Source organism: Melanerpes formicivorus, unplaced genomic scaffold, assembly GCF_026170545.1.
Source record: "Melanerpes formicivorus ecotype bairdi unplaced genomic scaffold, bMelFor1.0.p_v2 SCAF_164, whole genome shotgun sequence".
In the NCBI taxonomy this organism is placed as follows: Eukaryota; Metazoa; Chordata; class Aves; order Piciformes; family Picidae; genus Melanerpes; species Melanerpes formicivorus.
In genome coordinates this window covers 675,629-701,380 of record NW_027142516.1, presented here as the reverse complement: position 1 = coordinate 701,380, position 25,752 = coordinate 675,629, and the positions used below count along the sequence as shown (strand labels likewise).

General features: G+C 68.6%; 2 protein-coding genes across 2 annotated transcripts; one reads left to right on the top strand and one right to left on the bottom strand.

The window, feature by feature from the left end:
- The first annotated feature begins 620 nt into the window (after positions 1-620).
- Positions 621-17,622, top strand: COPA (COPI coat complex subunit alpha). Its single transcript, XM_068168995.1, has 13 exons — positions 621-735; positions 2,052-2,140; positions 4,861-4,984; positions 6,169-6,258; positions 6,428-6,537; positions 6,683-6,760; positions 8,340-8,408; positions 8,643-8,779; positions 11,528-11,714; positions 11,802-11,912; positions 13,438-13,599; positions 13,698-13,892; positions 16,989-17,622. Exons 1-13 carry the CDS (start codon positions 657-659, stop codon positions 17,046-17,048), a joined length of 1,491 nt encoding a protein of 496 aa, XP_068025096.1. The 5' UTR covers positions 621-656; the 3' UTR covers positions 17,049-17,622.
- A 1,861-nt stretch (positions 17,623-19,483) lies between these two features.
- Positions 19,484-24,069, bottom strand: S100A11 (S100 calcium binding protein A11). The gene is made up of 3 exons (XM_068169062.1): positions 23,961-24,069; positions 20,858-20,995; positions 19,484-19,772 (listed from the first exon to the last, which is right to left on the bottom strand). Exons 1-3 carry the CDS (start codon positions 23,961-23,963, stop codon positions 19,620-19,622), a joined length of 294 nt encoding a protein of 97 aa, XP_068025163.1. The 5' UTR covers positions 23,964-24,069; the 3' UTR covers positions 19,484-19,619.
- Positions 24,070-25,752: the final 1,683 nt, after the last annotated feature.

The following is a 25,752-nucleotide window of genomic DNA, read 5'->3' as shown; positions in this document are numbered from 1 at the left end:
GGGGAGATGGAGGAGCGGGCTGGGGGGCAGGGGGGCAGCCTGGGGGGAAGGAGGAGCAGCTTGGGGGAGATGGGAGAGCAGCCTAGTGGGGAGCAGCCTGGAGGGGAGCAGCCTGGAGGGGAGCTGGGGAGGAGCAGCCTGGAGGGGAGCTGGGGAGGAGCAGCCTGGGGTGGGTGGAGGAGGAGCCAAGGGGGGGATGGAGCAGCCTGGGGGATGAGCTGGGGAGGAGCAGCCTGGGGGGTGGGATGCAGAGGGCGCCGGGGGGGGAGCATGCAGGGGGGCTGGGGGGGGGCAGCCTGGGGGGGTGAGGGGATGCAGGGGTCCGGGGGAGGGCAGCAGCCTGGGGTGGGGGGATGCAGGGGGAGCAGCCTGGGGGCTGGGGGGATGCAGGGGGCCCGGGGGGGGGGTCAGCCTGGGGGGGTGGGATGCAGGGGGGCCTGGGGGGGTCAGCCTGGGGGTGGGATGCAGGGGGCCCGGGGGGGGTCAGCCTGGGGGGGTGGGATGCAGGGGGGCCTGGGGGGGTCAGCCTGGGGGTGGGATGCAGGGGGGCCTGGGGGGGTCAGCCTGTGGGGGTGGGATGCAGGGGGCCCGGGGGGGCAGCAGCCCAGCTGGGGGCTGTGACCTTGCCCTGGCTGGCAGCGGAGATCCGCAGGGACATGAGTGGGCACTACCAGAACGCTCTCTACCTGGGAGATGTGGCTGAGAGGGTCAGGATCCTCAAGAACTGTGGCCAGAGTGGAGTCCCAGGGCCAGGGAGGGGCTTGGGGGGGGAGGGGACCCCAAGATCAGCCCCCCCTGGGACACCTCCCAGCAGCCCAGGCTTGCTCAGGGACTCATCCAGCCTGGCCTTGAGCACCTGCAGGGAGGGGGCAGCCAAATCCTCCCCTGGGCAAAGCTGTGCCAGGGTCTCCTCACCCTCAGGACCTCTCTGCAGCTGGGAGACTTCCCTGGGGGCTGACTGGAGGCTGGGGAGGGGGCTGGGAGGCTGGGGAGGGGGTTGGCAGGCTGGGGAGGGGGCTGGGAGGCTGGGGAGGGGCTGGAGGCTGGGGAGGGGGCTGGGAGGCTGGGGAGGGGGCTGAGAGGCTGGGGAGGGGGCTGGGAGGCTGGGGAGGGGCTGGGAGGCTGGGGAGGGGGTTGGGAGGCTGGGGAGGGGCTGGGAGGCTGGGGAGGAGGTTGGGAGGCTGGGGAGGGGGCTGGGGAGGGGGCTGGGATGCTGGGGAGGTGGCTGAGGGGCTGGGGAGGGGCCTGGGAGGCTGGGGAGGGGGCTGGGAGGCTGGGGATTGGGACTGGGAGGCTGGGGAGGGGGCTGGGATGCTGGGGAGGGGGCTGGGAGGCTGGGGAGGGGGGTTGGCAGGCTGGGGAGGGGGTTGGGAGGCTGGGGAGGGGCTGGGAGGCTGGGGAGGGGGCTGGGAGGCTGGGGAGGGGCTGGGAGGCTGGGGAGGGGGTTGGGAGGCTGGGGAGGGGGCTGGGAGGCTGGGGAGGGGCTGGGAGGCTGGGGAGGGGGCTGGGATGCTGAGAAGAGGGTTGGGATGCTGAGGAGGGGGTTGGGATGCTGGGGAGGTTGCTGGGATGCTGGGGAGGGGGCTGGGATGCTGGGGAGGGGGTTGGGAGGCTGGGGAGGGGTTGGGAGGCTGGGGAGGGGGTTGGGAGGCTGGGGAGGGGGTTGGGAGGCTGGGGAGGGGGTTGGGAGGCTGGGGAGGGGGTTGGGGGGCCGGGGAGGGGCTGGGAGGCCGGGGAGGGGCTGGGAGGCTGGGGAGGGGGCTGGGAGGCTGGGGAGGAGGTTGGGAGGCTGGAGGCAGAGCAGCTCAGGCCCTCAGCTGGAGGCAGAGGAGCAGGAGGCAGCCCAGGAGCAGCTTCCAGGGGGCCTGAGGCCGCTGCAGGGCAGCTCCAGAGGAGCAGCTACAGCCCCACAGCCAGGGCCAAGCCCCCCCCAGGGAGTGCTGCTGCCCCTTGGGGGGGCTGCTGGGGAGGGGCAGCGTGGCCAGGGCTGGAGGGGGCAGAAGCTTTCCCTCTCCAGGCACTGAAGAGCCCTCCCTGGGGTCTCCTTGCAGAGTCCTTGGCCTACCTGACAGCTGCCACTCATGGCCTGGATGAGGAAGCTGAGAGCCTGAAGGAAACCTTTGATCCTGAGAAGGAGACAGTGAGGACCCTGCCCCAGGGGGGGAGGCCTTGGGGGGAGCTGCCCCAGCTCCCTGCTCCCTGCCCCAGCTCCCTGCCCCTGCCCCCAGCTCCCTGCTCCCTGCCCCAGCTCCCAGCTCCCTGCCCCAGCTCCCTGCTCCCTGCCCCAGCTCCCTGCCCAGCTCCCTGCCCCAGCTCCCAGCTCCCTGCCCCAGCTCCCTGCCCCAGCTCCCTGCCCCAGCTCCCTGCCCCAGCTCCCAGCTCCCAGCTCCCTGCCCCAGCTCCCAGCTCCCTGCCCCCAGCTCCCAGCTCCCTGCCCCAGCTCCCTGCCCCAGTTCCCTGCCCCCTGCCCCTGCTCCCAGCTCCCTGCCCCCAGCTCCCTGCCCCAGCTCCCTGCCCCAGCTCCCTGCTCCCAGCTCCCTGCTCCCTGCCCCAGCTCCCAGCTCCCTGCCCCCCAGCTCCCTGCCCCCAGCTCCCTGCCCCCAGCTCCCAGCTCCCTGCCCCCAGCTCCCTGCCCCTGCCCCCAGCTCCCTGCCCCCAGCTCCCTGCCCCAGCTCCCTGCCCCAGCTCCCTGCCCCAGCTCCCAGCTCCCTGCCCCAGCTCCCAGCTCCCTGCCCCCAGCTCCCAGCTCCCTGCCCCAGCTCCCTGCCCCAGTTCCCTGCCCCCTGCCCCTGCTCCCAGCTCCCTGCCCCCAGCTCCCTGCCCCAGCTCCCTGCCCCAGCTCCCTGCTCCCAGCTCCCTGCTCCCTGCCCCAGCTCCCAGCTCCCTGCCCCCAGCTCCCTGCCCCCAGCTCCCTGCCCCCAGCTCCCTGCCCCCAGCTCCCTGCTCCCTGCCCCAGCTCCCTGCCCCCAGCTCCCTGCCCCCAGCTCCCTGCCCCCAGCTCCCTGCCCCAGCCCCCAGCTCCCAGCTCCCTGCCCCCAGCTCCCTGCCCCCAGCTCCCTGCCCCCAGCTCCCTGCTCCCTGCCCCAGCTCCCTGCCCCAGCTCCCTGCTCCCAGCTCCCTGCTCCCAGCTCCCTGCCCCAGCTCCCTGCCCCAGCTCCCTGCCCCCAGCTCCCTGCCCCCAGCTCCCTGCCCCTGCTCCCTGCCCCAGCTCCCAGCTCCCTGCCCCAGCTCCCTGCCCCCAGCTCCCTGCCCCCAGCTCCCTGCCCCAGCTCCCAGCTCCCTGCCCCAGCTCCCTGCCCCCAGCTCCCTGCCCCCAGCTCCCTGCCCCAGCCCCCTGCCCCAGCTCCCTGCCCCCAGCTCCCTGCCCCAGCTCCCAGCTCCCTGCCCCAGCTCCCTGCCCCAGCTCCCTGCCCCCAGCTCCCTGCCCCAGCTCCCTGCCCCAGCTCCCTGCCCCCAGCTCCCTGCCCCCAGCTCCCTGCCCCAGCTCCCTGCCCCTGCTCCCAGCTCCCTGCCCCAGCTCCCTGCCCCCAGCTCCCTGCCCCAGCTCCCTGCCCCAGCTCCCAGCTCCCAGCTCCCTGCTCCCAGCTCCCTGCCCCAGCTCCCTGCTCCCTGCCCCAGCTCCCTGCCCCAGCTCCCAGCTCCCTGCCCCAGCTCCCAGCTCCCAGCTCCCTGCCCCAGCTCCCAGCTCCCTGCCCCAGCTCCCTGCCCCAGCTCCCTGCCCCAGCTCCCTGCCCCAGCCCCCAGCTCCCTGCCCCAGCTCCCTGCCCCAGCTCCCAGCTCCCTGCCCCCAGCTCCCTGCCCCAGCTCCCTGCCCCAGCTCCCAGCTCCCTGCCCCCAGCTCCCTGCCCCCAGCTCCCTGCCCCCAGCTCCCTGCCCCAGCTCCCTGCCCCAGCTCCCTGCCCCCAGCTCCCTGCTCCCTGCCCCAGCTCCCTGCTCCCTGCCCCAGCTCCCTGCTCCCTGCCCCTGCCCCCAGCTCCCTGCCCCTGCCCCCAGCTCCCTGCCCCAGCTCCCTGCTCCCTGCCCCTGCTCCCTGCCCCCAGCTCCCTGCCCCAGCTCCCTGCTCCCTGCCCCAGCTCCCTGCCCCCTGCTCCCTGCCCCCTGCCCCTGCCCCAGCTCCCTGCCCCCAGCTCCCTGCTCCCTGCTCCCTGCCCCAGCTCCCTGCTCCCAGCTCCCAGCTCCCTGCCCCAGCTCCCTGCCCCAGCTCCCAGCTCCCTGCCCCAGCTCCCTGCCCCAGCTCCCTGCCCCAGCTCCCAGCTCCCTGCCCCAGCTCCCTGCTCCCTGCCCCAGCTCCCAGCTCCCTGCCCCTGCCCCCAGCTCCCTGCCCCAGCTCCCTGCCCCAGCTCCCTGCCCCCAGCTCCCTGCCCCAGCTCCCTGCCCCAGCTCCCTGCCCCCAGCTCCCTGCCCCAGCTCCCTGCCCCCAGCTCCCTGCCCCAGCTCCCTGCCCCCAGCTCCCTGCCCCAGCAGGGCTCCCCCCAGGGGGGCTCAGTGCCCAGGGGGGGTTGGAAGCTCTCCACAGCCTCTCTGGGCTCAGCCTGCTGCAGGCCTCCAGCAGCCTCCCCCCAAACAACTTTCCCCCTCCTGGGCTCCACTCTGTGCCCCTTGGCCCTGGGCACCCCTGGGCAGATGCCAGCCCCAGCCCCTTGCCCCCCCCCCCAGCCTTCAGCTCCCCTCTGAGGCTCTCTGGGCTCAGCCTGCAGCAGGCCCCCAGCAGCCTCCCCCCAGGCCCCCAGCAGCCTCCCCCCAGGCAGCTTTCTCCTCCTGCCCTCCTGAGGCTTTGGAGGCCTCCTCCTGCCCCAGCCCTGGGCTTGGGCTTTTCCCTGGGGGGGCCTTCAGCTGCTGCCTTCTCCCCTGCCTGCCCAGGTCCCAGGCATTGACCCCAATGCCAAGCTGCTGCAGCCTCCTGCCCCTGTCCTGCCCCTGGACACCAACTGGCCCCTGCTGACTGTCTCCAAGGGCTTCTTTGAGGGCACCATTGCCAGCAAAGGTTTGTGCCTGCAGGGGCTGCAGAGGCTTTTGGCCCTCCCTGGCTCCTGAGCTGGTGCTGGAGGCCTCAGCCCTCAGCTCTGTGCCCCCTGCCAGGGGCTGGGATCCAGCTGAGGGGGGTCAGGCTCTTCCCCCCCCCACAAAGGAAAGGAACAGGAGGAGAGGAAATGGCCTCGAGTTGTGCCCCAGGGGAGGCTCAGGTTGCCCCAGGGCAGGTTCAGCTTGGCCCTGAGGAGCAATTTCTGCCCCTGGAGGCTTGGCCCAGGCCTGGCCCAGGGCAGTGTTGGAGTCTCCAGCCCTGGAAGGGTCTCCAAGCCCCAGAGCTGTGGTGCTGAGGGTCAGGAGGGTGCTGAGAGCCTGACTCAGACTACTCCCAGCTGGAGTCTCCATCCCTGGAGGGGTCTCCAAGCCCCAGAGCTGTGGTGCTGAGGGCCCTGGGGGGTGCTGAGAACCTGCCCCAGCCCTGGAGCTGTGGTGCTGAGGGCCCTGGGGGGGTGGTGAGAGCCTGACCCAGGGCAGTGCTGGAGCCTTCATCCCTTGAGGGCTTCCCCAGACCCAGAGCTGTGGTGCTGAGGGCCCTGGGGGGTGCTGAGAGCCTGGCCCAGGCTGCTCCCAGGTGGAGTCTCCATCCCTGGAGGGGTCTCCAAGCCCTGGAGCTGTGGTGCTGAGGGCCCTGGGGAGATGGTGGAAAAGGGCTTGGGAAGGCCTGGAGCAAAGGGAAGGCTGAGGGGAGGCCTCCTGGCTGGGCACAGAGCCCTGAGAGGAGCTTGGAGCCAGCTGGGGTTGGGCTCTGCTGCCAAGGGAAGAGGAAATGGCTTCAGGTTGCCCCAGGGGGGGTTGAGGTTGGCCCTGAGGAACCATTTCTGCCCCTGGAGGCTTGGTCCAGACCTGTCCCAGGGCAGTGCTGGTGGAGTCTCCATCCCTGGAGGAGGCTTCCCCAGCCCTGGAGCTGTGGTGCTGAGGGCCCTGGGGTGGTGAGAGCCTGGCCCAGGCTGCTCCCAGGTGGAGTCTCCATCCCTGGAGGGGTCTCCAAGCCCTGGAGCTGTGGTGCTGAGGGCCCTGGGGGGGTGGTGGTGCCCTGGGGGGGTGGTGGTGCCCTGGGGCAGGGCTGGGCCTGCAGGAGCTGCAGGGCCCTCTGCAGGCTGAGGAGCTGCAGGCAGTGCAAAGCTTCTCCCCTGGGGGCAGGCAAAGGAGGAGCCCTGGCTGCAGACATCGACATCGACGCCGTGGGCACCGAGGGCTGGGGAGAGGATGCAGAGCTGCACCTGGATGAAGGTCAGAGGGGCCCAGAGGGCCCCAGAGCTGCTCTGGCAGGGGCCTCAGCTCTGGCAGGGGCCTCAGCTCTGGCAGGGGCCTCAGCTCTGGCAGGGGCCTCAGCTCTGCCTCTGTGGTGAGAGAGAGCCCTGAGAGCCTCTCCCCCCCCCCTCTGCCCTGCTCCCTGCAGATGGCTTTGTGGATGCTGGAGAAGGCTTTGGGGAGGAAGGCCTGGCCAGAGGGCAGGAGGAAGGAGGTGGCTGGGAGGTGGAAGAGGATTTGGATCTCCCCCCTGAGCTGGTAGGAAGCTTCCTGGGCAGCCCCTGGGGAAGGCAGAGCCAGCTGCTGCTGCTGCTGGCTGTGCTGTGGGGCTGCAGAGCTTTGCTCAGCACAGCTCTGGCTGCTGGCAGCTTCCCCACTGCTCCCTGTGCCTCCCCCCCACCAGGAGGTGCCTGCTGGCCCTGCAGGAGCTGCAGAGGAAGGATTCTTTGTGCCCCCCACCAAGGGCACCAGCCCAGCTCAGGTCAGTGGCACAGGGCTGGGGCTCTCCCCTCCTGGTCCTGAGGAGCAGCCTGGGGGGGATGGAGGAGCAGCCTGGGGGGGATGGAGGAGCAGCCTGAGGGAGATGGAGGAGCAGCCTGGGGGGGATGGAGGAGCAGCCTGGGGGGGATGGAGGAGCAGCCTGGGGGAGATGGAGGAGCAGCCTGGGGGGAGAGGAGCAGTCTGGAGGGCAAGAGGAGCAGTCTGGAGGGGAGCTGCCTGGGAGGGAGCTGGAGGAGCAGCCTGGGGGGGAGAATGAGCAGCCAGGGGGCAGGAGGAGCAGCCTGGGGGGCAGAGGAGCAGCCTGGGGGGCAGAGGAGCAGCCTGGGGGCAGCTCAGGTAGTGGCCCAGGGCTGGGGCTGTCTCCTCCTTGTCCTGGGAGGCCTCCTGGGGGCTCTCAGCTCTGAGCCCAGCAGAGGAGCCTGGAGGGGAGCTGGGGGAGCAGCCTGGGGGGGAGATGGAGGAACAGCTTGGAGGGAAGGAGGAGCAGCCTGGGGGAGCAGCTTGGGGGGATGGAGGAGCTGCCTGGTGGGGAGGAGGAGCAGCCTGGGGGGGAGCTGCCTGGGGGGGAGATGGAGGAGCAGCCTAGGGGGGAGGAGGAGCTGCCTGGAGGGGAGCTGGAGGAGCAGCCTAGGGGGGAGGAGGAGCTGCCTGGGGGGATGGAGGAGCAGCCTGGGGGGGATGGAGGAGCAGCTTGGGGGCAGCTCAGGTAGTGACCCAGGGCTGGGGCTGTCTCCCCCTTGCCCTGGGAGGCCTCCTGGGGGCTCTCAGCTCTGAGCCCAGCAGAGCAGCCTGGAGGGGAGCTGGAGGAGCAGCTGGGGGGGCAGAGGAGCAGCCTGGAGGGGAGCTGCCTGGGAGGGAGATGGAGGAACAGCTTGGAGGGGGAGAGGAGCAGCCTAGGGGGGAGCTGGGGGAGCAGCCTGGGGGGGAGAATGAGCAGCCTGGGGGGCAGAGGAGCAGCCTGGGGGGCAGAGGAGCAGCCTGGGGGGCAGCTCAGGTACTGGCCCAGGGCTGGGGCTGCCTGCCCCTTGCCTTGGGAGGCCTCCTGGGGGCTCTCAGCTCTGAGCCCAGCAGAGCAGCCTGGAGGGGAGCTGGAGGAGCAGCCTGGGGGGGAGATGGAGGAGCAGCTTGGAGGGAAGGAGGAGCAGCCTGGGGGAGCTGGGGGAGCAGCTTGGGGGGAGCTGCCTGGTGGGGAGGAGGAGCAGCCTGGAGGGGAGCTGCCTGGGGGGGAACTGGGGGAGCAGCCTGGGGAGGAGATGGAGGAGCAGCCTGGGGGGCGGAGGAGCAGCCTGGGGGGGAGCTGGGGGAGCAGCTTGGGGGGGAGAATGATCAGCCAGGGGAGAGGAGGAGCAGCCTGGGGGCAGAGGAGGGAGCTGGGGGAGCAGCCTGGGGGGGAGGAGGAGCAGCTGGGGGACAGCTCAGGTACTGGCCCAGGGCTGGGGCTGTCTCCCCCTTGCCCTGGGAGGCCTCCTGGGGGCTCTCAGTGGGAGCCTGGGGGTGCAGGGGGCTGGGGCTGGTGAGGGCCAGGAGCGGCTGCACCTCCTCACTTCCTTCTCCCTTAGGTGTGGTGCAACAACTCTCAGCTGCCTGTGGACCACATCCTGGCAGGCTCCTTCGAGACAGCCATGAGGGTAGGTGCCCCCTGTGCCCCCCTGTGCCCCCCTGGAGCTGCCCCCTGCCCAGGCTGGGGCCGGCCTGGGAGCCCTGCCCCGGAGCCGCCGCTGCCCCTGGCTGGGAGAGCTCTCAGCTGGGGGCTTGGCCTGGGGGCCCAGGCTGGCTCAGCAGGCTCCAGGCTGGCTCAGCAGGCTCCAGGCTGGCTCAGCAGGCCCCAGGCTGGCTCAGCAGGCTCCCTGTGTGCCTTGCAGCTGCTCCATGACCAGGTGGGGGTGACCAACTTCGGGCCCTACAAGCAGCTCTTCCTGCAGACCTACGCCCGGGGCCGCAGCACCTACCAGGCCCTGCCCTCCCTGCCTGCCCTCTATGGCTTCCCCCAGCGCAACTGGTGAGCAGCTGCCAGCCTCCCCTCCTCCCCCTGCTGCCTGCCCTCTGCCCCCCAGCCTCCCACAGCCCCAGCCTGGAGGCCAGCACCCCCCCCTGCCCCAGCAGGGCTCCCCCCCGCCAGCAGCTTGCCCCAGGGGGCACAGTGCCCAGGGAGGGGATGGAAGCTCTGCACAGCCCTGCACAGCTCAGGATCCCCCCTGGCTGCTCCTCACAACAGCAGTGGCCACTGAACCCCTAAATCCCAGCCTGGAGAGGTGGAGAGCAGCTCCTGCACCCCCCTGCCCCAGCAGGGCTCCCCCCAGGGGGCACAATGCCCAGGGAGGGGATGGAAGCTCTCCACAGCCCTGCACAGCTCAGGCTCCCCCAGCACAGCTCAGGCTCCCCCTGCACAGCTCAGGCTCCCCCTGCACAGCTCAGGCTCCCCCTGCACAGCTTAGGCTCCCCCTGCACAGCTTAGGCTCCCCCAGCACAGCTCAGGCTCCCCCAGCACAGCTCAGGCTCCCCCTGCACAGCTTAGGCTCCCCCAGCACAGCTTAGGCTCCCCCTGCACAGCTCAGGCTCCCCCAGCACAGCTCAGGCTCCCCCAGCACAGCTCAGGCTCCCCCTGCACAGCTCAGGCTCCCCCAGCACAGCTCAGGCTCCCCCTGCACAGCTCAGGCTCCCCCTGCACATCCTGGGCTCCCCCCCGGCTGCTCCTCACAGCAGCAGTGGTCACTGAACCCCTAAATCCCAGCCTGGAGGGGTGGAGAGCAGCTCCTGCACCCCCCTGCCCCAGCAGGGCTCTGCAGAGGGCCCTGGCCAGGCTGGGCAGAGGGGCAGAGCCCAACAGGATGGCATTCAACAAGTCCCAGTGCCAGGGGCTGCACTTTGGCCACAACAACCCCAGGCAGAGCTCCAGGCTGGGGGCAGAGTGGCTGAGAGCAGCCAGGCAGAGAGGGAGCTGGGGGTGCTGGTTGACAGCTGCCTGAAGAGGAGCCAGCAGTGTGCCCAGGGGGGCAAGAAGGCCAAGGGCAGCCTGGCCTGCAGCAGGCAGAGTGTGGCCAGCAGGAGCAGAGAGCTCATCCTGCCCTGTGCTCAGCACTGCTGAGGCCACTCCTGGAGTCCTGTGTCCAGTTCTGGGCTCCTCAGTTCAAGAAGGACATTGAGAGACTTGAAGGTGTCCAGAGAAGGGCAACAAAGCTGGGGAGAGGCCTTGAGCACAGCCCTGTGAGGAGAGGCTGAGGGAGCTGGGGTTGCTTAGCCTGGAGAAGAGGAGGCTCAGGGGAGACCTCATTGCCCTCCACAACTCCCTGCAGGGAGGTTGCAGCCAGGTGGGGGTTGGGCTCTTCTCCCAGGCAAGCAGCACCAGAACAAGAGGCCACAGCCTCAAGCTGTGCCAGGGTAGGGTTAGGCTGGAGGTGAGGAGAAAGTTCTTCCCTGAGAGAGTTGTTAGCCATTGGGATGTGCTGCCCAGGGAGGTGGTGGAGTCCCCACCCCTGGAGGGGTTCAGGGGGGATTGGATGTGGCTCTTGGAGCCATTCTCTGGCCATGAGGTCTGTGGGGACAGCTTGGACTTGATGACCTTTGGGGTCTCTCCCAACCTTGGTGATGCTGTGAGACTGTGGTGGAGTCCCCAGCCCTGGAGGGGTTCAGGGGGGGCTTGGATGTGGCTCTTGGAGCTGGCCATGGGGTCTGTGGGGACAGCTTGGGCTTGATGACCTTTGAGGTCTCTCCCAACTTTGGTGATGCTGTGGTGGAGTCCCCACCCCTTGAGGGGTTCAGGGGGGATTGGATGTGGCCCTTGGAGCCAAGCTCTGGTCAGGAGGTCTGTGGGGACAGCTTGGACTGGATGATCTTTGAGGTCTCTCCCAACTTTGGTGATGCTGTGAGGCTGTGGTGGTGTCCCCATGCCTGGAGGGCTTCAGGAGGGGATTGGATGTGGCCCTTGGAGCCAAGCTCTGGCCATGAGGTCTTTAGGGACAGCTTGGACTCCATGATCTTTGAGGTCTCTCCCAACCTGGGTGATGCTGTGGTGGAGTTCCCCATCCCTGGAGGGGTTCAGGGGGGGCTTGGATGTGGCCCTTGGAGCTGGCCATGAGGTCTGTGGGGACAGCTTGGGCTTGATGATCTTTGAGGTCTCTTCCCACCTTGGTGATGCTGTGAGACTGTGGTGGTGTCCCCATCCCTGGAGGGCTTCAGGAGGGGCTTGGATGTGGCCCTTGGAGCTGGCCATGAGGTCTGTGGGGACAGCTTGATGACCTTTGAGGTCTCTCCCAACCTTGGTGATGCTGTGGTGGAGTCCCCATCCCTGGAGGGGTTCAGGGGGGGCTTGGATGTGGCCCTTGGAGCCAAGCTCTGGTCAGGAGGTCTGTGGGGACAGCTTGGACTCAATGATCTTTGAGGTCCCTCCCAACCTTGGTGATGCTGTGGTGGAGTCCCCATCCCTGGAGGGCTTCAGGAGGGGATTGGATGTGGCCCTTGGAGCCAAGCTCTGGCCATGAGGTCTGTGGGGACAGCTTGGGCTTGATGACCTTTGAGATCTCCCAACCTGGGTGATGCTGTGAGACTGTGGTGGAGTCCCCACCCCTGGAGGGGTTCAGGGGGGGCTTGGATGTGGCCCTTGGAGCTGGCCATGAGGTCTGTGGGGACAGCTTGGACTCGGTGACCCTCGAGGCCTCTTCCCACCTTGGCGATGCTGTGGGGCTGCTGAGCTCCGCAGTGCTCTGCAGTGTGCCCTCCCAACCCCCCCCTCTCTGGTGCCCCCCCCCAGGAAGGAAGGGGGCCTGAAGGGTGCCCTGCCTGCCGTGGGGCTGAAGCTCAACGACCTGATCCAGCGCCTGCAGCTCTGCTACCAGCTGACCACCGCCGGCAAGTTCGAGGAGGCGGTGGAGAAGTTCCGCTCCATCCTGCTCAGTGTGCCCCTGCTGGTGGTGGACAACAAGCAGGAGATAGCTGAGGTGAGAGGCAGGGCCCCCTCCTCCTCCTGCTGCTGGGGCAGGGGGCTGCAGGCCTGACCCTTGCCCCCCTCCCTCCCTCCCTCCAAGGCTCAGCAGCTGATTGCCATCTGCCGCGAGTACATCGTGGGGCTCTCCATGGAGATCGAGAGGAAGAAGCTGCCCAAGGAGACCCTGGAGCAGCAGAAGAGGAGCTGTGAGGTACAGCAGCTGCTGGCCCTGGGAGGGAGCTGAAGGGGAAAGAGGCCTTTAGGGGGGGGGCTGGAAAAGGCCTGGAGCCAAAGGGAAGGCTGAGGGGAGGCCTCCTGGCTGGGCGCAGAGCCCTGAGAGGAGCTTGGAGCCAGCTGGGGTTGGGCTCTGCTGCCAAGGGAAGAGGAAATGGCCTCAGGTTGCCCCAGGGGGGGTTGAGGCTGGCCCTGAGGAACCATTTCTGTCCCTGGAGGCTTGGTCCAGGCTGCCCCAGGGCAGTGGTGGAGTCTCCAGCCCTGGAGAAGGCTTCCCCAGCCCTGGAGCTGTGGTGCTGAGGGCCAGGAGGGTGCTGAGAGCCTGAACCAGGCTGCTCCCAGCTGGAGTCTCCATCCCTGGAGGGGTCTCCGAGCCCTGGGGCTGTGGTGCTGAGGGCTCTGGGGGGGTGGTGGAAAAGGGCTTGGGAAGGCCTGGAGCAAAGGGAAGGCTGAGGGGAGGCCTCCTGGCTGGGCACAGAGCCCTGAGAGGAGCTTGGAGCCAGCTGGGGTTGGGCTCTGCTGCCAAGGGAAGAGGAAATGGCTTCAGGTTGCCCCAGGGGGGGTTGAGGGTGGCCCTGAGGAACCATTTCTGTCCCTGGAGGCTTGGTCCAGGCCTGGCCCAGGCTGCCCCAGGGCAGTGGTGGAGTCTCCATCCCTGGAGGAGGCTTCCCCAGCCCTGGGGCTGTGATGCTGAGGGCCCTGGGGTGGTGAGAGCCTGGCCCAGGCTGCCCCCAGGTAGAGTCTCCATCCCTGGAGGTCTTCCCCAGCCTTGGAGCTGTGGTGCTGAGGGCCCTAGAGGAGGTGGTGAGAGCCTGGCCCAAGCTGCTCCCAGGGCAGTGGTGGAGTCCCCAGCCCCAGAGCTGTGGGGCTGAGGGCCCTGGAGGGTTGGTGAGAGCCTGGCCCAGGCTGCTCCCAGCTGGAGTCTCCATCCCTGGAGGGCTTCCCCAGCCCTGGGGCTGTGGTGCTGAGGGCCAGGAGGGTGCTGAGAGCCTTCCCCAGCCCTGGAGCTGTGGTTCTGAGGGCCAGGAGGGTGCTGAGAGCCTTCCCCAGCCCTGGGGCTGTGGTGCTGAGGGCCCTGGGAGGGGATGGTGAGAGCCTGGCCCAGGCTGCCCCAGGGCAGTGCTGCAGTCTCCACCCCTGGAGGATTTTGAGGCCAGGCTGGAGGTGGCTGTGAGCAACCTGCCCTGGTGTGAGCTGCCCCAGCCCAGGGCAGGGGGGTTGGGGCTGGCTGAGCCTTTGAGGTGCCCTGCTGGTGCCCTGGGGCAGGGCTGGGGGAAGCTGTGGGGCAGGGCTGGGGGAAGCTGTGGGGCAGGGCTGAGGGAAGCTGTGGGGCAGCCTCCCTGCTCTCCAGGAGCCCTTCCAAGCCCAAGGCCTCTGCGGCTCCAGCGTTCCCCCGGCCCGGGGCAGGGAGCCGCCGGGGCCGGGCAGGGAGGGTTTGTGGCAGCCCTGCTGGTGGTCACCTCGCCCACCCCCTGTGTGTGTCCCTCCCCTCCCTGGCACAGATGGCAGCCTACTTCACCCACTCCAACCTGCAGCCTGTGCACATGATCCTGGTGCTGCGCACTGCCCTCAACCTCTTCTTCAAGCTGAAGAACTTCAAGACCGCCGCAGCCTTCGCCCGGCGCCTGCTGGAGCTGGGCCCCAAGCCGGAGGTGGCTCAGCAGGTACAGCGCCCCCCCCAGGCCCCCCAGGGGGGGCTGTGCTCAGCCTGGCAGCCCCTCCTGAGCCTGAGCCTGAGCCTCTCCCCCCCCCCTGCCTCCAGACCCGCAAGATCCTCTCAGCCTGCGAGAAGAACCCCAGCGACAGCCAGCAGCTGAGCTACGACCCCCACAACCCCTTCGACATCTGCGCCGCCTCCTACCGCCCCATCTACCGCGGCAAGGCGCTGGAGCGCTGCCCCCTCAGCGGCGCCTGCTACTGCCCCGAGTTCCAGGGGCAGATCTGCAGGGTCACCACGGTGAGAGGGGCTCCAGCAACCCCCCTCCCACCCCCCAGCTGAGCTCCCCAGGCCCCCGCCAGCAGTGTCCCCCTGCCCCGCCGGCGGCAGCCCCTCCGGAGCTTCCCCATCTGGAGCTTCCCCTTCCAGAGCTTCCCCCTCCAGAGATTCCCCTTCACACCTCTTCCAGAGCTTCCCCACTTCCAGAGCTTCCCCTTCCAGAGCTTCCCCTCCGGAGCTTCCCTTCCAGAGCTTCCCCATCTGGAGCTTCCCCTTCAGACCTCTTCCAGAGCTTTCCCCTCCAGAGCTTCCCCTCCAGAGTTTCCCCCTCTGGAGCTTCCCGTCCGGAGCTTTCCCCTTCCAGAGCTTCCCCTCTGGAGCTTCCCCTCCGGAGCTTCCCCTCTGGAGCTTTCCCCTTCCAGGGCTTTCCCCTCTGGAGCTTTCCCCTTCCAGAGCTTCCCCTCTGGAGCTTCCCCTCCAGGGCTTCTCCTCTGGAGCTTCCCATCTGGAGCTTCCCCTTCCAGGGCTTTCCCCTCTGGAGCTTCCCCTCCGGAGCTTCCCTTCCAGAGCTTCCCCCTCCAGAGATTCCCCTTCAGACCTCTTCCAGAGCTTCCCCCTTCCAGAGCTTCCCTTCCAGAGCTTCCCCATCTGGAGCTTCCCCTTCCAGAGCTTCCCCCTCCAGAGATTCCCCTTCAGACCTCTTCCAGAGCTTTCCCTCTCCAGAGCTCCTCCTTCCAGAGCTTCCCCCTCCAGAGCTTCCTGTCTGGAGCTTTCCCCTCTGGAGCTTCCTCCCTTCCAGAGCTTCCCCCTTCCAGAGCTTTCCTCCCAGACCCCTTCCAGAGCTTCCCCCTTGCAGAGCTTCCTCCCCGACCCCTTCTAGAGCTTCCCCCACCTAGAGCTTCCCCTTCAGACCTCTTCCAGAGCTCCCCCCTCCAGAGCTTCCCCTCCCAGACCCCTTCCAAAGCTTCCCCTTCCCAGAGCTTCCCCTTCAGACCTCTTCCAGAGTTTTCCCCCTCCAGAGCTTCCCTTCCAGAGCTTCCCCTTCAGACCTCTTCTGGAGCTTCCCCTTCAGAGCTTCCCCTCCAGAGTTTCCCCCTCTGGAGCTTCCTGTCTGGAGCTTTCCCCTCTGGAGCTTCCTCCCCTCCAGAGCTTTCCCCTCCCAGAGCTTCCCCTTCAGACCTCTTCCAGAGCTTTCCCTCTCCAGAGCTCTTCCTTCTGGAGCTTTCCCATCTGGAGCTTCCCCTTCCAGAGCTTTCCCCTCCCAGAACTTCCCCTTCAGACCTCTTCCAGAGCTTCCCCCCAGATCCCCTCCAGTGGCATCCCCACCTCCAGCAGCATCCCCTCCAGAGCTTCCTCCCCTCCAGAGCTTTCCCTTCTCCAGACCCCCCTCCAGCAGCTTCCCCCCTGGACAGGCTGCAGCAGGGCAGGGCTGGGCAGGGCTGGGCTGGGCTGGGCAGGGCTGGGTTGGGCAGGGCAGGGTTGGGCTGGGCTGGGCTGGGCTGGGCTGGGCTGAGCTGGGCTGGGCTGGGGAAGGCTGCAGCAGGGCTGGGCTGGGCTGGGTTGGGTTGGGCAGGCTGCAGCAGGGCTGGGCTGAGCTGGGCTGGGCTGAGCTGGGCTGGGCTGGGCAGGGCTGGGTTGGGCAGGCTGCAGCAGGGCTGGGGAAGGCTGCAGCAGGGCTGGGGAAGGCTGCAGCAGGGCTGGGGAAGGCTGCAGCAGGGCTGGGCAGGGCTGGGCTGGGCTGGGCAGGGCTGGGCAGGGCAGGGCTGGGCTGGGCAGGGCTGGGCAGGGCTGGGCTGGGCTGGGCAGGGCTGGGCAGGGCAGGGCTGGGCTGGGCAGGGCAGAGCTGGGCAGGCTGCAGCAGGGCTGGGCAGGGCTGGGTAGGGCTGGGCTGGGCTGGGCAGGGCTGGGCAGGGCTGGGCAGGGCTGGGCTGGGCAGGGCTGGGCTGGGCAGAGCTGGGCAGGGCTGGGCAGGGCTGGGCTGGGCTGGGCAGGGCTGGGCAGGGCTGGGCTGGGTTGGGCTGGGCAGGGCTGGGCTGGGCAGGGCTGGGCTGGGTTGGGCTGGGCAGGGCTGGGCTGGGCAGGGCTGGGCTGGGTTGGGCTGGGCAGGGCTGGGCTGGGCAGGGCTGGGCTGGGTTGGGCTGGGCAGGGCAGGGCTGGGCTGGGCAGGGCTGGGCTGGGTTGGGCTGGGCAGGGCTGGGCTGGGCAGGGCTGGGCTGGGTTGGGCTGGGCAGGGCTGGGCTGGGCAGGGCTGGGCTGGGTTGGGCTGGGCAGGGCAGGGCTGGGCTGGGCAGGGCTGGGCTGGGTTGGGCTGGGCAGGGCTGGGCTGGGGAAGGCTGCAGCAGGGCAGGGCTGGGCAGGGCTGGGCTGGGCAGGGCAGGGCTGGGCTGGGCTGGGCTGGGCTGGGTTGGGCTGGGCTGGGTAAGGCTGGGCTGGGCTGGGTTGGGCTGGGCAGGGCTGGGCTGGGCAGGGCAGGGCTGGGCTGGGCAGGGCTGGGCAGGGCTGGGCTGGGCTGGGCAGGGCTGGGCTGGGCTGGGCAGGGCTGGGCTGGGCAGGGCTGGGCTGGGTTGGGCTGGGCAGGGCTGGGCTGGGCAGGGCTGGGCTGGGGAAGGCTGCAGCAGGGCAGGGCTGGGCAGGGCTGGGTTGGGCTGGGCTGGGCTGGGCTGGGCTGGGTTGGGCAGGCTGGAGCAGGGCTGGGCAGGGCTGGGCTGGGCAGGGCTGGGCTGGGCAGGGCAGGGCTGGGCTGGGCAGGGCAGGGCTGGGCTGGGCTGGGCAGGGCTGGGCTGGGCAGGGCTGGGTTGGGCAGGGCTGGGTTGGGCTGGGCTGGGTTGGGCTGGGCTGGGTTGGGCAGGCTGGAGCAGGGCTGGGCAGGGCTGGGCTGGGCAGGGCTGGGCTGGGCAGGGCTGGGCTGGGCAGGGCTGGGCAGGGCTGGGCTGGGCAGGGCTGGGCTGGGCAGGGCTGGGTTGGGCTGGGCTGGGTTGGGCAGGCTGGAGCAGGGCTGGGCAGGGCTGGGCTGGGCAGGGCTGGGCTGGGCAGGGCAGGGCTGGGCAGGGCTGGGCAGGCTGCAGCAGGGCTGGGCAGGCTCTGGGCTTCCTGACCCAATCTCCTTTTGCTCCCCAGGTGACAGAGATCGGGAAGGACGTCCTGGGGCTCAGGATCAGTCCCCTCCAGTTCCGCTAGGCCTGAGCTGGCCGGGCAGGGACCCTCCCTCAGCTCCCCAGCAGGATGGGAACCTGCCCCTCCCCCCTGCCCCTTCCCCCTGCCCCTCCCCCCTGCCCCTCCTGCTGTCTGCACCCTGGCCCTGCCCAGGCCCTGCCAAGGCCCTGCCCAAGCCCTTCCCCTCCCCCCCCAGCAAGTAGTTGTCGTTGTGCTGCTCCCTCCCCCCCTCAGCCTCCCCCACCCCTTGGGCATCTCTCTTGCCCTTTGCCAGGGCCTCAGGGCTGGCTTCTGCCAAGCCCCACAGCAAGCTCTGCAGGACCTGCTGCTGCCCCTTCCACCCTGGGAGACCTCCAAGCCCTGCTGAGCCTGGCCAGGAGTTGGAGCTTGAGCCTGGGACCCCCCCACCCACCCAGGGGGGCTGCAGCTGAGGGCTGCCCTGCCTGGGGCCAGCTCTGCTGCCTCCTCTAAGGGCCAGGAGAGCAACTCAGGCTCCCAGTGCTGCTGTGGGGCTGGGGTTGGGGTTGGGGTTGTGCTGTGCCCTCCAAACAGTCAACTTCCCCTCAATAAAGGCCTCTGCCCACCCTGCTCCCCCTCCCTTGGGGCTCACTTTGGCTCTTGCTCGAGGCAGGAGAGGTTCCCTTCCCTCTCTTCCCACCTCCCCCTCCCCTCTCTGGCCCCCTGAAGCCACCAAGCTTGGAGAGGTCCTGCCAGGCCCTGGAGGCTGCAGAGCTTGCAGCCATTCCTCCTGGCCCTGCTCATTGCTGGGGGTTAATTGCTGCTGCTGTCCCTCCTCCCCCTCCTGGCTCTGCTTTTGCCTGCTGGAGCCTTCAGTCTCTCTTACAGCCTGCCTGCCCCCTGGGGCACTGAAGAGGCTGGGGGGGATCTCCAGGGCTTGCAGAGATGTCCTCACATCAAGCTGAGGAGCAGAGGGCAGGGCCTGGAGCTCCTGCTCCTGCCTTGGGGCTCCTGCTCCTGCCTTGGGGCTCCTGCTCCTGCCTGGGAGCTCCTGGTGCTGTCTGGAGCTCCTGGTGCTGCCTTGGAGCTCCTGGTCCTGAATGGAGCTCCTGCCTTGGAGCTCCTCCTCCTGCCCTGGAGCTCCTCCTCCTGCCTGGAGCCCCTGCCCTGGAGCTCCTCCTCCTGCCCTGGAGCTCCTCCTCCTGTCTGGAGCTCCTGCCTTGGAGCTCCTGCTCTTGCCTGGAATTCCTGCCTGGAGCTCCTGCTCCTCCCTTGGATCTCCTGCTCCTGCCTGGGGCTCCTGCCTTGGAGCTCCTCCTCCTCCCTGGAGCCCCTGCCTTGGAGCTCATTCTCCTGCCCTGGAGCTCCTGGTCCTACCTGGGGCTCCTGCCTTGGAGCTCCTGGTGCTGCCTGGGAGCTCCTGCCCTGGGGCTCCTCCTCCTGCCTGGAGCCCTTGCATTGGAGCCCCTGTTCCTGGAGCTCTTGCCCCTGTCTGGAGCTCCTGCCCTGGAGTTCTTGCCCCTGCCTGTGGCTCCTGCCTTGGAGCTCCTGGTGCTGCCTGGAGCCCCTGCCTTAGATCTCTTGGTCCTGGCTGGAGCTCCTGCCTTGGAGCTCCTGGTCCTGCCTTGGAGCTCCTGCTCTTGCCTAGAGCTCCTGCCCTGGAGCCCTTGCCTTGGAGCTCCTCCTTCTGCCCTGGAGCTCCTGCTCTGGATCTCCTGCTCCTGCCCTGGAGCCCCTGCCCTGGAGCTCCTGGTCCTGGCTGGACCTCCTGCCCTGGAGCTCCTCCTCCTGCCTTGGAGCCCTTGCCCCTGCCTTGGATCTCCTGCCCCTGCCTGGAGCTCCTGCCCTGGAGCCCCTGCCCTGGATCTTCTGGTCCTGCCTTGGATCTCCTGTCCCTGCCTTGGAGCTCCTGCTCCTGCCTTGGAGCTCCTGCCTTGGAGCTCCTGCCCCTGCCTGGAGCTCCTGGTGCTGTCTGGGGCTTCTGCTCCTGCATTGGAGCTCCTGCTCCTGCCTTGGAGCCCCTGTTCCTGGAGCTCTTGCCCCTGGCTGGAGCTCCTGCCTGGGAGCTTCTCCTCCTGCCTGGAGCTCCTGGTCCTACCTGGGGCTCCTGCCTTGGATTTCCTGGTCCTGCCTTGGATCTTCTGGTCCTGCCTTGGATCTTCTGGTCCTGCCTTGGAGCTCCTGCCTTGGAGCTCCTCCTCCTGCCTTGGAGCTCCTGCTCCTCCCTGGAGCCCCTGCCTTGGAGCTCATTCTCCTGCCTTGGAGCTCCTGTCCTGGAGCTCCTGCTCCTGCCTTGGAGCTCATTCTCCTGCCTTGGAGCTCCTGTCCTGGAGCTCCTGCTCCTGCCTTGGAGCTCATTCTCCTGCCTTGGAGCTCCTGCTCCTCCCTGGAGCTCCTGTCCTGGAGCTCCTGCTCCTGCCTTGGAGCCCCTGCCCTGGGGCCCCTGCCTCGTCCCTGCCCCCTGCTGCCGCTGCCATCGAAGCATTTCCTTCCCCTCCCGCTGGGCTTTGGATCCTTCTGTTTATTCTCTGCGCACAGAAGAGGGAGTGGGGGAGCGCCCAGCCCGGGGGCACCGCTGCCAGCCTGGCATCCAGGAGGGCTCCGGGGGCTGGGGGAGGGGCAGAGGCGGAGCCGGGCTCAGGGGGCAGGGCTGCTGACCAGCAGGCTGTTGTGGCAGGCCACGGCTATGCCCCCGATGAGGTTGAGGAACTCCTGGAAGTCCAGCTGCCCGTCGCTGTTCAGGTCCAGCTTCTTCATCATCCTGTCCACCACGGCTGGGTCCTTCTGGTTCTGGGGGAGAGGCAAAGACCACTGAGGTCCTCCTGCTGTGAGGCCAAGCTGGGGGAGTTCAGCCTGGAGGAGCAGAAGGCTCCAGGGGAGACCTCCTGGAGAGCTCCCAGAGCTGAGCAGAGAGCTGGGGACAGAGGTTGGAGCAGGGGAGAGGGAGAGCTGGGAGAGTTCAGCCTGGAGAGGAGAGAAGGCTCCAGGGAGAGCTCCTGGAGAGCTCCCAGAGCTGAGCAGAGAGCTGGGGACAGAGGTTGGAGCAGGGCAGGAGCAGGGGAGAGGGTTTGGAAGTGCCAGAGGGGAGAGGGGGAGCTGGGAGAGTTCAGCCTGGAGAGGAGAGAAGGCTCCAGGGAGACCTCCTGGAGAGCTCCCAGAGATGAGCAGAGAGCTGGGAACAGAGGTTGGAGCAGGGCAGGAGCAGGGGAGAGGGTTTGGAAGTGCCAGAGGGGAGAGGGGGAGAGGAGCTGGGGGGTGAGGAGCTGTGCCCTGGGGCTGGTGCCCCCCAGCAGGGGCAGGGAGGGGATTGTGCCCCCCCTGGAGCTGTGCTGAGAGCCCTGCAGGGCTGGGGGCAGCTCTGGAGGCCTCAGCACAGGCAGGGAGCTGGGGGAGAGGGCAGAGGAGGTCACAGCAGGGCTGGGGCAGGGCTGGAAGCTCTCTGCTGGGAGGCTCCAGGCTGGCAGAGCTCAGCCTGGAGAGGAGAGAAGGCTCCAGGGAGAGCTCCTGGAGAGCTCCCAGAGCTGAGCAGAGAGCTGGGGCCAGAGGTTGGAGCAGGGCAGGAGCAGGGGAGAGGGTTGGGAAGTGCCAGAGGGGAGAGGGGGAGGGCAGAGGAGCAGCAATTGGTGCTGCTGAGGCTGGGCAGGGCCTGGCCCAGGCTGCCCAGGGGGGGTTGGGAGCTGCCCCCAGGGCTGTCCCCAGCCCAGCTCAGCTTTGCTTGGGGCTGCCCCTGGGTGAGCTCTGGGGGTCTCCAAGCCCTGATGCCCTGACTCTGGTGGCACTGAGCTCCTCCACTCCCCCACCCCAGGGTGCTTCCAGGGGCACAGCCTGGAGGTGCTGGCCGGTGGGAGCCGACTCTGGAGCTGGAGCTGGCTCACCTTGGTGAAAGCAGCCAGCTCGGTGTTCATGAAGGCCAGGAACTCCCTCTTGGACAGGGTGCAGTTGTTGCCATCCCTCCCTGCGTAGCGCTGGAAGACGGCCAGGAGGGACTCGATGCAGCGCTCGGTCTCGGTGGGCTGCGGGAGCAAAGGCAGGAGCTGCCGAGCCCTGCAGGGGGCGCTGGCCCCGGCAGAGGGAGAGCCTGGCTCTAGGGGGAGGAAGAGCCTGGCCCCGAGTGAGGAAGAGCCTGGCCCCGAGTGAGGAAGAGCTTAGCCCTGGAGTGAGGAAGAGCCTGGCCCCAGGGTGAGGGAGAGCCTGGCTCTAGGTGAGGGAGAGCCTGGCCCCGAGTGAGGAAGAGCCTGGCCCCGAGTGAGGAAGAGCTTAGCCCTGGGGTGAGGAAGAGCTTAGCCCTGGAGTGAGGGAGAGCCTGGCTCTAGGGTGAGGAAGAGCTTAGCCCAGGGTGAGGAAGAGCCTGGCTCTAGGGTGAGGGAGAGCCTGGCCCCAGGGTGAGGAAGAGCTTAGCCCTGGGGTGAGGAAGAGCTTAGCCCTGGAGTGAGGAAGAGCCTGGCTCTAGGGTGAGGAAGAGCTTAGCCCAGGGTGAGGAAGAGCCTGGCTCTAGGGTGAGGGAGAGCCTGGCCCCAGGGTGAGGAAGAGCTTAGCCCAGGGTGAGGAAGAGCTTAGCCCCGGGGTGAGGGAGAGCCTGGCCCCGAGTGAGGGAGAGCTTAGCCCTGGGGTGAAGGAGAGCCTGGGGCTGGGTGAGGAAGAGCCTGGTCCGGGGTGAGGAAGAGCCTGGTCCCGAGTGAGGAAGAGCTTAGCCCCGGGGTGGGGAAGAGCTTAGCCCTGGGGTGAGGGAGAGCCTGGCTCTAGGGTGAGGAAGAGCTTAGCCCTGGGGTGAGGAAGAGCCTGGCCCGGGGTGAGGGAGAGCCTGGGGCTGGGGTGAGGGAGAGCCTGGCTCTAGGTGAGGAAGAGCCTGGTCCCGAGTGAGGAAGAGCTTACCCCGGGGTGAGGGAGAGCTTAGCCCTGGGGTGAGGGAGAGCCTGGCTCTAGGTGAGGAAGAGCCTGGTCCCGAGTGAGGAAGAGCTTACCCCGGGGTGAGGGAGAGCTTAGCCCTGGGGTGAGGGAGAGCCTGGCTCTAGGTGAGGAAGAGCCTGGGGCTGGGGTGAGGAAGAGCTTAGCCCCAGGGTAAAGACTCTGACCCTGGCTGAAGAAAAGTCTGCCCCTGCCTGACCACCTTGGCTCTGCTCACCCTGCCCCCCCTGCCCCCCCTGCTCACCCTGTCCCTGCCCCCCCTGCCCCTGCCCCCCCTGTCCCTGCCCCCCCGCCCCTGCGCCCCCTGCCCCTGCGCCCCCTGCCGGTCTCTGCAGGAGGGTTTGGGCTGCTGGGGGCCTCCTGCCCTGGGAGCCTGCTCTGCCCAACCTGTCGAGCCGCATTTTTCCCTGCCCCGTGTCTCTTCCCCTGCCCGGGCACAGCAGGGCTGGGGTGCAGGCAGCCACCCAAGGAGGGCTGGGGAGTGGCCGATGGAAAATGCCCCCCGGGGAGCTGCCGGCTCCCGTGGCGCAGCCTCCGCAACCTGCTGCCTGCTTCCCTGCCTTCCTGGCAGGAGAAGTCCTTTCCCCTCCCCCTTTCCCACCCCTTGCCCTGCCCGGACAGAGCAGAAACCGTGAGTCAGGAGAGAAAAATGCAGAGTTGGCTGCTCCCAGGCGGCTGGGGCTGGCCCCGGGTGGGGAGAGGGCTGAGGGGGCTGGGGAGGGGCCGTGAGGCTCCTTCAGGACAGGGCTTAGTGGCAGCGGTGGTCTCGGGTGGCTGCTCCCAGCCGATGATCTCAGAGGTCCTTTCCAGCCCAACCCATCCTGAGCTTCCTGCCCCTACCCACGGCTGGGAGGAGTCTTCCTCTCCCTGCCCGGCCTCAGCCTCCGGAGGCCTCCTGGCCGCATCCTGCCCTGCCCGAGGCTCGCTGCAGCCCGGCTGGATGCGATAGGAGCTGCGCCTCGGCGGGGGGGGGGGGGTCCTCGGTACCCCCTGCCCTGCTGCTGGGGGGTGGAAAGGAGGGGTGGGGATGGAGGAGAACAGCACAAACGCCAGCCCCTGCTCCCCTGCAGCTGCAGGGAGGCTCTGCCCCTGCCCAGGCCCCCTCCCCGCTGCAGATTTAGCTCCAATCCCTGTGCCACAGGGAGGCTCAGCAGCAGCTCTTGGGGCAGAAGATCCTCTGCCCCCTATGCCCCCCCTCTGCCCCTTCTCCTTCCTCTCTTGCCCCTTCTCCTCCCCCTCTGCCCCTTCTCCTCCTCCCCTGCCCCTTCTTCCTCCCTTGCCCCTTCTCCTTCCCTTCTGCCCCTTCTCCTCCTCCCCTGCCCCTTCTCCTCCCCCCCGCCCCTTCTCCTTCCTCTCTTGCCCCTTCTCCTCCCCCCTTTGCCCCTTTTTCCTCCCTTGCCCCTTCTTCCTCCCTTGCCCCTTCTTCCTCCCCCTCTGCCCCTTCTCCTCCCCCTCTGCCCCTTCTCCTTCCTCTCTTGCCACTTCTCCTTCCCCTCTGCCCCTTCTCCTCCCCCCCTTACCCCTTCTCCTATCCCCTTTGCCACTTCTCCTTCCTCTCTTGCCACTTCTCCTCCCCCCTTTGCCCCTTCTCCTTCCTCCCTTGCCATTTCTTCCTCCCTTGCCCCTTCTCTTTCCTCTCTTGCCCCTTCCCCTCCCCTCCTTGCCCCTACTTCTCCCCCCTTGCCCCTTCTCCTCCCTCCTTGCCCCTTCTCCTTCCTCCCTTGCCCCTTCCCCTCCCCCTTGCCCCTTTTTCTTCCTCTCTTGCCCCTTCCCCTCCCCTCCTTGCCCCTACTTCTCCCCTTCTTGCCCCTTGTCCTCCCCCCCTTGCCCCTTTTCCTCCCTCTCTTGCCCCTTCTCCTCCCACCCTTGCCCCTTTTCCTTCCTCTCTTGCCCCTTCTCCTTCCTCTCTTACCCCTTCTCCTCCCCCCCTTGCCCCTTCTCCTCCCCTCCTTGCCCCTACTTCTCCCCCCTTTGCCCCTTCCTCTCCCCCCTGCCCCTTCCCCTCCTCTCCTCGCCTCTCCTTTGCCTCCCTGCTCCCTTCTCCGCGCCCGCAGCGGCTGCCAGCTCTCTCACCATGGCTGGGCGCTGGGCAGTGTCCCGGGCAGGGCCTGGCAGCGATGTGGCAGCCTGGCAGGAGCTGAGTTCCTTCTGAGCCTCGCCGCAAAGCCACCGCCCTCGGAGCCAGCGCCCAGCCCTGACTCAGCCCCGGGGCTGCCCCGGGCTGCGTCAAACTCTAACGGCAGATCAGGACCTGCCCCAGGTCCCCAAAGCTCCCGGCCCCTCCTCTACCCCTGGCCCCTTTCCCCTCCCCGATGGTTTTTTCCCTCCTCTCCGATCATTTCCAGCTCTCTTTTCTCCTCCTGGGCTCTCGCCTCTCCCTTCAGCGCTTTGCCACTCCTCCCTTCCCGGCTCCTCTGCCGCTGCAGCCCGGAGCAGAGGAGGCTCAGGGGAGACCTCCTGGCTCCCTGCGGCTCCCTGGGAGGAGGCTGGAGCCGGGCGGGGCTCAGGCTCCTCTCCCAGGGACCCAGCAAGAGGGAATCCCGGGGGGGGGGGGGGGAAGGGCTGGGGCCGGGGCCGGGGCCGGGCTCCTCCTGGCCGCAGGGAGGGACCGCGGGAGGTTTCCTGCCGCTCTCGGCAGCCCAGGCTCTGGCTCCGGCTGCAGACAGCTCCATCTGTGCTGCCATATGTTTGTCACCGAGCCGCCGCCGCTGCCACACGCAGCGAGGGGAGGTGGCTGAGAGCATCCCCCCCCTGCCCCCTGCCCGGGAGAGAGCTTCCCTGCCCGGGAGAGACCTTCCCTGCCCGGGAGAGAGCTTCCCTGCCCGGGGCAGAGCTTCCCTGCCCGGGAGAGACCTTCGCCGCCCGGCACAGACCTTCCCTGCCCGGGACAGAGCTTCCCCGCCCGGCACAGACCTTCCCAGCCAGGACAGAGCTTCCCTGCCCGGGAGAGACCTTCCCTGCCCGGGACAGAGCTTCCCTGCCCGGGACAGACCTTCCCTGCCCGGGACAGACCTTCCCTGCCCGGCACAGAGCTTCCCTGCCCGGGACAGACCTTCCCTGCCCGGCACAGAGCTTCCCTGCCCGGGAGAGAGCTTCCCTGCCCGGGACAGACCTTCCCCGCCCGGGACAGACCTTCCCCGCCCGGGACAGAGCTTCCCCGCCAGGACAGAGCTTCCCTGCCCGGCACAGAGCTTCCCTGCCCGGGACAGAGCTTCCCTGCCCGGCACAGACCTTCCCAGCCCGGGACAGACCTTCCCAGCCCGGGACAGACCTTCCCTGCCCGGGACAGACCTTCCCAGCCCCCTCTAGCACCAGCGCAGCCTGGTGGGGCGTTGAGAAGCCCCTAAGGGCTGTCCCCTGGGGGGGCTGTGGTGGACCTGAGAGGCTCTCAGCCCGGCCCCGGGAGCAGGCAGCAGGCTCTGGCTGCGCTCAAGAGCAGGACACAGATGGTGCTGAGGTCGTCCTGGCTTCCCCTGCTGCCTTCTTGCAGCCTTGCAGCTCCATCTGCTGCCGAGGGAGCTCCAACTCTTCCTGCTCAAGGGCCAGGAAAGGGGAATTCAAAGCTGGGTTTCTGCTCCTGGAGGTCTCCATCTCCACAGCTCTGTGCATCTCCCCTGCCCTGCTGCTGCCCAAGCCTCCAGGAGGGAGAGAGCCCCAGGGGCAGAGGCAGCTGGGGGGCATGGGGCCAGGGAGATGTGCATCTGGGTGGCCCTTGGCCTGCTGGTCCTCCCCATGCCAGCAGAGCACATCCTGTGGGCAGGCTTTGGACCACAGCATGAGGGAGCTGGGATGGAAGCCTCTGAAATTAGCCTCAGCAGGAGGGAGGGAGGGAGGGAGGGAGACTGAGAGAGGTCTGTGGGCTCCT